Source organism: Frieseomelitta varia, unplaced genomic scaffold, assembly GCF_011392965.1.
Source record: "Frieseomelitta varia isolate USP_RPSP 00005682 unplaced genomic scaffold, Fvar_1.2 scaffold_175, whole genome shotgun sequence".
Lineage (NCBI taxonomy): Eukaryota > Metazoa > Arthropoda > Insecta > Hymenoptera > Apidae > Frieseomelitta > Frieseomelitta varia.
This window is the reverse complement of record NW_025109472.1, coordinates 445041-454871: the sequence shown is the minus strand read 5'-3', so window position 1 is coordinate 454871 and position 9831 is coordinate 445041. Positions and strand designations below refer to the sequence as shown.

The 9831-nt window shown below is 35.9% G+C and overlaps 1 protein-coding gene across 1 annotated transcript in view; it reads right to left on the bottom strand.

Annotated features, from left to right (window-relative positions):
* Window positions 1-5209: 5209 nt before the first annotated feature.
* The window catches only part of LOC122538708, a 127769-nt gene continuing 123147 nt past the window's right edge, over window positions 5210-9831 (bottom strand). Inside the window, exon 2 of the mRNA XM_043673006.1 lies at window positions 5210-5605. Within this exon, the coding sequence (XP_043528941.1) occupies window positions 5349-5605 (257 nt within the window). The 3' untranslated portion in view covers window positions 5210-5348. The remainder of the gene's footprint in view (window positions 5606-9831) is intronic.

Below are 9831 nucleotides of genomic sequence, written 5' to 3'. Positions count from 1 at the left end.
AGTTAACTGAACATTTAAATATTAAATGTCAGATTTTTCGGTTCGTTTCAAACTTGACCAATATAATCGCGATACTGTCAAAAGAATTTCAAAGTATTTTGAATAACACTCATAACGTATTCATAAAATAATACTTTTGTAACTATTAGAATATTTTCGTGAACAACTGTATTTCACAATTTACACAATTACGTATTGTGCAGGTATAACGTATGTATGTACTCGATTTTACAAAACCTTTGTTTTCCGTCAAAGCAAAACCACGAAAATTCTATAAAATCCACGAAAAATAATAAAGGTATTTTTATAACATTTGTGTGTGTGTGTGTTTTACATACATATGACCGTCGAAAGCGTGAGAAATTGTAAAAAACAATGTGCGTTTGCCGCGATTTCGTTGGTGAAAAGCGCGCGAATGACGTTGAGTCGCGGAAACGGGCGAGATTACCATGTTTGTAGCCGAAAACTCGCAGTGGAAATGGAGGGTCGGTGTTCAGCCGCAGTGGAATCGGATGATCGCGCGCACGTTTGCGCTCCGCGCAATGTTGACAAATCATTATCGTGGCTCGCAACGTAGTGTAACGCAATGTTCTTCGTATCTGATAGTTTGCTCTGAAACGTGGGTTTTGCAAATACTTCTGAACTGATACCAACGATGAAGCAAAGAAGAGCCTCTCTTTACGTTCTACTAAATCAACGATCAAGAATTCTTGATCGAACAAAGAAGATTAAAAAAACTGTTGAACCATTATATTGTATAATTTATATTAATATATTTGATACATTGTAAAATATATTAAACATTCATAATAAAATATGTCATAAAATCTACATAGAATTTTTGAAACGAAGCAGAGAGCTTTCGAATAAATCCAACAGAAATAAGTTGAAAATTAAAATAAAGTTGCTTCATACACTTTCTAGCAAGCAGAGAGACTTCTTTAAACTTTTCAAAGTACTAACAATCGACTTATAAATAAGCTTCTCGCGAATCCACCGAAAAAAGAAGAGGAAAAACGAGGAAGGTAATCGAGCATCGACGATGCAACAAAGAAACCTTCACTTCGATAAAGTGCAAAAGAGACACGAAGTTTTTCACAGAGGTCGATGAAAAGGCTCGATCGCTCTATCCTAGATGAAAAGTGGCGAAGGAAGAAAGAAAAAAAGAAGGCGAGGACAAACGGAGACGTAATCTTATCGACGAAAGAATCGTCTTTTCACGCTTGGCTAGAGTTTTTCGAGCGGTTCGCAAAAATCCTCGCAACTTCTCCCTCGTTTGTACCTTTCCTACCCTTCTGGCGACTGAGCCAAGTGCCGCATCGATCGGACGACGAGTTCAGATCGACGCCCGGATCTCATTTTTTTTCTTCTTCTTCTCTTTTCATTCTCGCACGTGGACGAAATTTAATTAGGCGATATGCAGATGAACCGTGCGGCTGGTGGAAGGTTTGTCCCTTTGAAGGTAAATCGCCGGCGGAAGTAGCGGCGCGATAAAATGCTAAAGAGCGCATGCATTATACATAAGGGCTGGCCGCGGAACGCATCTTTACGTATGTAATGCGTCATGCAAATTATTAAACGCTAAGCCCTCCCCCTTCCACCGTGAAACTGTCCGGTTGCTGTGGCATTTGCATGAGCTACCTCGAAAATAATGGGGAACCAGTGAAATTAATAGAACTTCCGATGGTCTTCGTGAAGAAGAGGAGATTACGTACGAATTTATTTTAGGGATAAAAGCGTTTGTCTTCTTAAAAAAAAAAAAAAAAAAGAAAAAGAAAGAAAGGAAAAAGGAAAAATTTCTCGGCGTCTTATCGCGCGAGTGGAATTGAAATTTTTTTCAAGGGAAAATTGTCTGCTGCGTGGGCCGAATTTTGAATACCGCGAGTGCATGGTTATGAACGGAGAGAGAGAGAGAGAGAGAGAAAGAGAGAGAGAGAGTACCGGGGTTTTAGCTGGATTGAATGTCCGCGTAGTTTGCTTGAAGTAAGTGAAAGAAATGGTAGGATTGAGAGAGATAGAGATTGTGTGAATGTTAAAAAGGTGTACGGGTCTCGTCAAAAGTTTCAAGCCAAGTACTATATTTGTTTTAAAATTTATTTTGATGTCAATTGTTAACCATATTATTTTAAGGTTAATATTAATATTGAACAATTTAATTTCTTCGATACCAGCGATGGAGAAAAGATATCGAAAATAAGGTTTTCAGCGATGAAGCGGAAGAAAGAGCAGAGATATTAATAATTGAAAGATAACGAAAATATTCTTACAAAAGGAAGTTCTAGCAAGATATTTGCATAATTAAAAATGCAGCAGAGAAGGAAATAATTCAAAAATCCAAGAGGCTGTACAAGCTACACGAGAGAGAAAAGAAACAATGAAAACTAATTAATATCTATTATTAAACATTTAAAGATTAACAAAAATCATTCGAAAATATTTTACAAAATTAGATAGCTGCTTCCTTCTGAAAAAGAATACAATTGCTACAGTTTATATAGTAAAACGTATCGCATTTTCCATTGTAGAAACACGATACTTTATATTCATTCCCAGCCGACAGTGGAACGTTAAGTATAAATTTAATCGAATGGAATTTAGAATACAAGATCCATGTAAAACCCTAACGCTACCAAGAAACTGAGAAATGAATAACCTTTCACGGATCGACGTGGAAAGTAATAGAAACGGGAAGGTAGCGGGACCAGCAGCTGGGAATATCATTTTAATAAATCGGGAGGATGTCAAAATTGAAACGAAGATCACCCCAGCTCCTTCATCGGGCGGGCGAGTAAAACTCATTAACGTTAGGCGACCGGAATCGAGGCAATAATATCATCGTGCCGAGAGGAGGCCCCCGATGTAACTCGACGTTTAATTAAACTCTCGAATCTCGGCCGCGTCTTCTCTCGCGATTCGTGTAATACTCCCTCGGCGATCATTGCCGTGAATTCTTTGCCAAACAAAGATCCAGCCAATTAATTCCGGCCGCTTGTCTCTCGACGAAGAACTTCGCCGAGAATGTGCACGTTCGTCTGGAGACGTGCCTCGTTGACTCGATTAAGTCATTGAGAATCAAGCAACGATCGCATTGTATAAATACTCGGGTGTTTCTTTTTTTCTTTTTAATTTCGTAAAATCGTGGGACGCGAATGGCGAGTCTTTGGAATTTCTTCACATTAATTGGAATATATCGTACGAGGCTGCAACCCTTAGTATAGCGTGGAATTAACTTGAACTTGAATGATCGTGTTCGTAAGATTTATGTAACGTTTCATTGTCTTCGTTATGTTTTTTTTAATATCATTATTGGACGGCGCGTATCAAACATTGTTTCATGCAATAAAAGACTACACGTAGCTCCTTCGAAATATCGTTTAATGGGTTTTTCGTCTTATTTCAGTATTCCAGATTTATAAGAACTCAAAGTATCAAAGTTCAAAGAGTCTTGTAATTACGCTGTTTCAATTTCTCCATTCATAAACTTTTTTACGATAATTCTGCGAACTAAAAAGGAAAAAAGTCAGAATAAAAAGTATATTCAACTTTTTCCAAGTGCTAAATTTGTCAAAAGTCTCTAATTTAATTATAGTGTTGATTATATTATAGTAAATATAATTAAAATTGGTGTTCTGAACCTCAGAATTTTGACGTGTAACGCAGCAAATATCATAGAATATAAACAGATTGAGAAGAATTGCAAATGAAATGCATCAAATCAACAATGATTTCTTCGGTTGCAATCAACGACACGAGACGCGTGCAAAACAGACCGATACCCTCTCGTATTTTCGTACGTTGATAAGAGGCTGCAAACGCGAACGTTCAACGTACGTACGATTTCTGTAAACGTTCGCACAGAGTTATAGGGGGTTTCTGAAACGTTCTTGGCGCGAGGCATCGATTCCTCGACACTCTCGTTGGTTCTCCTTCTTCTTCGTCCCTTTCGTCGCAACCGCGAACTCGCGAGCGTCGTCGTGCACGCGTTTTAAGTTCGAATTAAATCACGGCACGTTCCATCTCGAGGCTGCAGATAAAGGAATGCCCCGTGACAAGCGCGCTCTCGTCGTTCCCTTTCTTTCGCTTCGTTTGCAAAGAGAGAGCTTATGGAAGGGAAAGGGGATCTAAATCTTGCCTCGTACGTTCTCGATGTTAGGGATATTTACCGTGGGATTATTTTTGTAGAGATGGAAAGCGGAGATGAAACGTAACCGATGAAAAACTGTCGATGTAATTTGTAACTTTGCAAATAATAATCGTACACTTTGCACGTTTAAATAACAACAATACAACCGAAATTAATAAACAATGCACATTATAACTGATACATATGTATAACTACCGTGGAACAACATTATCATGGAACCGATATATCGAAATGAAATTGAAACAGACACAACCGAGAATCTTTTTCATTTGTAACTAGACTGCTGACTTTTGTTCATTTTTAAAATTTGATGAACGTAATTGAAGAAAACGATAAAAAGGAAAATTTTCTTTTCCATATACTGTTCTTCTTTGGATGTTTTCATAATTTTGTGCATCGTGTTGTTATGTCCATTCTTGCACCTTCAAGCGCAGTCAACTCCTAACTTCAAAGTTTCAAAGTTATTTCGAGAATTGTAAACGTTTCGAGAACACAAATTAACGTCCAGTTGCGATACAAATTGTATATACGGTGAAGAGCATAATTGTGACAATGAAAGATCGTCGGTAATTACAACTAAAAGAAGATCCACTTGATCTCAATTTAAAGCGTGAAGGCTCTAGTTTGACAAACGTCAGTTCGTTTTTCTCGAAGATGAAATCATCATCATCACGCAACGGGTGAGAAAGTGAGGATACTTTTTTCTTGAAAATTACAAAAAACGAATGAAGAAACGTTAAATATATAATCATAATTCATATATTTTATATCATATTATATATTATAATTATAATTTATTATAATATTAAATATAATCATATATATTTTATATTATATTATATATTATATTTATATTATATTTACTATACTATTAAATATATAATTAATTATTTGTTCCATTAAATATATGTTTATGTGTATAAAATACATTTTTATATAATGCATATAAAATATATTAACATTAATACATTTTATATATCCTGTATAAAATATACGTTTCAATTAAACTTAACACACACGAAACCTAAACTCCAGATCATCGTCTGTAACCGAGTACTCTCCGATTATTATGATTATTCGTCATGTCCAGCCAGACACGGTGAACGCTTGCGGTTGGAAATGTCCATTCGGTGCGTGTGTCGCAACTGGGTTTCGTTAAGTAATCTGGAAAGAGAACGGGCAGGCGGTATCGAGGGTCAACCTTTCACGAATCATCCTCCGGGTTCCTATTCGCTCTCGAAACCGCGACCACGCTGCAACAGCCGAGGAATCCAGGAATGCGGTTGGGAATCGGGCTCACGGATCTCCGCTTCGCTCCGACGTTTCCACCGAATATGAATCCGGAATATGATTTCGAATTAGAGGTTTTTAGAGCGTAGCTTTCTTCTTTCCCTTTCGTGCTTTCTGTTTGCTCTTGAAATTGGAGCCACTTGGAGAAACTTTTCACAGACGTTCCTTTGTCTAGATGGATAAATTAAAAAAAAAAAGTGGATGCAATTCTTTTTTTAATTAATTTTAAGAGATCGATAATTGATCAATATATTGTATAACTTCTTTCATGGGGAAAGGAAATTTGAAACTGAAAATTCATCTAGGGGATGTGTCGATCGATATTCAATTTAATTTAGCTTCAAAAGGGGTGAAGGTTAATTAATTTCTCAATTATTAATCATATTAAAAGAATCGTTGAGTTTAGATTAATTTGATAAAAGGGGAAATTAAAAACTGGAGATTCTTCTACGAACGAATTAATCAATACCTGACATAAAGAAAGAAGAAAAACAAAATTGAACTGAATAGATATTGACTGAATAAATAATATCTCGATCAAAATTACAATTTAATCTGTCTGCTAATTACCTGGACGATACGCAAATCATCCAGATTATCAACCTCACTGTTTCTCGATATCCCTCACACGAAGAAGCTCTACAGCCAGATATTACAATGTTATTCTTCTTCAACTCGTGCAGTATGCTTATCATATTACACGAGCAGCCATTAGCCAAGCCTCGTCAGACATCGTATTACGTTACTTGGAAATTCCAGCCAGTGGAATTAGCGAGTTTCGTCAGACTTGCGTATTCATGGAAATACTAACGAGCCAGCCATTTAGACAAAACCCCGTATCACTGGGTATCGTTTATCGACTTAACTCGCGAACTCGCGTCCCATCGATCAACGCGATTGATCGTTGATTATGAATCAACTTTGGTACGTACCCCCGAATACCAAACGACACACACCACCGGGACACGCGGCTATTGTGAAAGTTCATTTGCGCTTGTGTTCACAGGTATTCGTGCCAGCGACCCCCGAGGGATTCATCGATTCGCCGGCAGCTCGATAAAAATTATGCCTTTGGCGTATTTCTGTTTGACAAATCGAAAAAGAGGCAAATAGAAGATGAGAAAAGAGAAGGAACCACGTCTCATTATTTCGTCGAGCGCGAAATTTGTTTTCGCGTGTTGAGTTTAATTCTTTGTAGTCGTTCAGTGACTCATGAAAGTATCGGAACGTTTCGATACGTTCAACAGCTACTGATTGTGAGTATATTTCGAAAATTTTTACGTGTTGCACATAGACGATTGTATAATAAAGTAATGTTTGTTGTAGGTAAACAGTGGCGAATAAAATTGTCACTTGTCTATGAGAATGTTGTATGAGAATTAGGAGATGTATATTGCATCTAAATTTCATCTTTATAAAATGACACGATTATCTCGTGCTATTCATCTTCCAACTTTTCGCCAGTGTATTAGAAAATTATAACTATATCATAGATAGATATGTTATTACTGCAAATACTAATTTAATAAAAGACTGCTATACTGTATAACCAATCGTCTTGATTCGAAGGTATGTAGAATTCTCACAATGAAACTAGATATCTACTTCTAAAATCGTTGAACATTTTAAAATTATTCTTTAATATATATTATATATTTCAAACTAGTTCAGGAAGAACATTCTAATAATAAAAAAAAATGGCGACAAAAGTTAAAGATTCGAGAATAAGGACAACAAATCACGGATATTTTTTTCTTAATGGAAACTAATTCAAGATCAGCGTGATATCTCGACACTGTTATCGACGAAGGATTAATAAACCAGACTATAGGTTTGTTTTTTTTTTTTTAAATGTAAGACGCGCAGAAGAGGGTGAAAATTATGATTTATCAAGTGGCGCGTTATGAAGCAAGTAAACAAGTTGCAGTTAATTACGTCACTTCACTGGCTGTAATTCTGCCGGTTCCTCTGGCAAATATTGCACAGAGTCACGAGATTAGGTGGGCTTAGATATAATCTTTTGTAATTACATTTACCTAGCTGGGCTTTTCTAACCTGTTTTCAAGCGCTTCGCCCATTACACGGAACGGCTGTATAATGAACTCATTTATAACTCGCTGCTAAGCAAACCGGCCGCGTAATTACCTCGATCTCATTCAATCCGATAAATCATAATCAATCACCGTAACACGAACAACTTGCGCTCATCAGCGTTTTTTTTCTATACGCGCCTTTCCACTCTTTCCGGAGAAGATGTTCTCTTATTAGAATACTTTCGTCAGACTTGAAGTAAGAGGTTTTCCGATTAATTTTCTGGTCGATCGTTATTTTTAAATATTGTCAGCTCTTAATGGCAATTGATGAGTCTTCAGAGATTTTCATAGCTGCTCTGTTTCTTAAGTCTTTGCGAATGAATCCGGCAGATCCAGAACATTTTCTGTGTGAAACGAAACTATACGATACGGTGGGAACTTAAATATTAGGAAGCAAGAATAGTATGTATTGTTGGCAGTAATTGAACATACTATACGTGTATTATATTATACATATATATTAGGATGTTTAATTTTTATAGTTCTTCAAAACAATGAGAAAGAAATGAATCTCAGATTAATTAATATTATAATAAGTGCATTATTAAGTGCGAATACTTTATACATTTGTTCACCTATTCAAGATTCTATAAATGTAATTTCTGTCTTTACGAAAACAGATAATTAACCTGAGGATTCATGAAATGATAACATATTTGGTACAAAATACAAAGAGGCAAAAAAAAAAAAAAATCGATCTATAAAGTTTCGCGTTACTAAAACTCAACAAATATAATTACTACTACGTCAAAATTTTACTAATACCAATCTTTAATATATCAAAATATCCTACACACAAACTACGTAGTATTGTAGTTTAAACGACAATAATTTATACATTTATTACTAGACGGAGTTAATTTTGACAAAAATACCCGTGGTATTTCAAGCATGAACTTCATTCTAAAAAGAGAAAATCTGAAGTCTACCGCTGACGCCACAGATCGAACTCGAGGATCAAAACGATTACTCGTTTCATCCTGGTAACGTTGTTATACCGGATGTGGCCGGAAAGATGACGTGGCGGGGAACGATTTCCCCGGTACGGAGCAAGGGAAATGCGAGGTCACTTTCTCCAGGCGCAGATAGCTCCAAATTATCGTTCAGCCGTTTACGGGATCGATTCGAGCGGCCAGTGAAAAAAAAAGAAAAAAAAGAGAGAGAGAAAAAAGAAGTGGCAGCGAATCTGCGTTATTACCTTTCACCGGAGATGCTCGGTTACTTTGTGACCGAGCTTTCGACCGAATCCCCACGTTAGACTACGTCGTCCTTTCACTAGCATCGTGGATGACGAGCAACTCATCGCGAGCCTCAGAGCAAGTCGACTAACCGTTGCACAATATCGTTTCCTGACCGATCCTCGCTTGAGTAAAATCTGTTTCTGAAAGCGGAAAGTATTCCGTGTAGAAACGACGAGGCTTTAATCTTATTGGATGTCTCGTTTCATCTGCGATTATTTTTACTGTACAGAAAGTTGAGACTCTGAGATTTCGAAGCCACTACGTAACGAAAGTTGCACGAGAGATATTAAATATCGCGAGGAATAGAAAGAAATTTATAATCATACAGTGGAGGACGTGAACTTCCATTCATATATTATATCAAACATTTTGAAATTTCATCAATATCGTAATGAGACTTGATCATTATTGACGATTGGTCAAGTTTGAAGGAAATTTAAAAATGCATGTACATAGAATTTATAATTAATATTAATTAACGCAACTAATTATAATTAATCATATTACATATAATTCATATTCATTATTCGTGTACAATGAAATTATAATTAATATTTGTAATTGTTATCGTAGAAATTTATTGCAAGAATATATCAAAGTAATAGTAAAAATATAAAGTGATCAATCACAATTACTGATAGCTGTTCGAATTTTATATTTGACAGAGACACTCATTAGAACTCGAATTATTTTGGAATGAGATTCGATCTTCGATATACTCTTGAAAACCACAAATGTCTCGAAAATTATAGTACTGAAGAAATTCCAAAATGTTTCATATAACACACGTATATATGTAAAGTTCGTCTACGAAAGTGTTCGAATAATTTCTGACTATTTGTACTCTGAATAAATTTTGACCATTTCCATCACTTTGGTTATTCCCACCATCAATTTATTATTCATTAAGAGTGTCATGATATTCTTAATCAACAGCGTAAAATAAAATCTTGCTAAAATGAAATTTTACGTACATCGAGAAGTAATAATAATTATTACAAAATTAATTACGAAAATCTGAGATTGTCGTTAACATCAATCTATCAAATCATAGTTACGAACT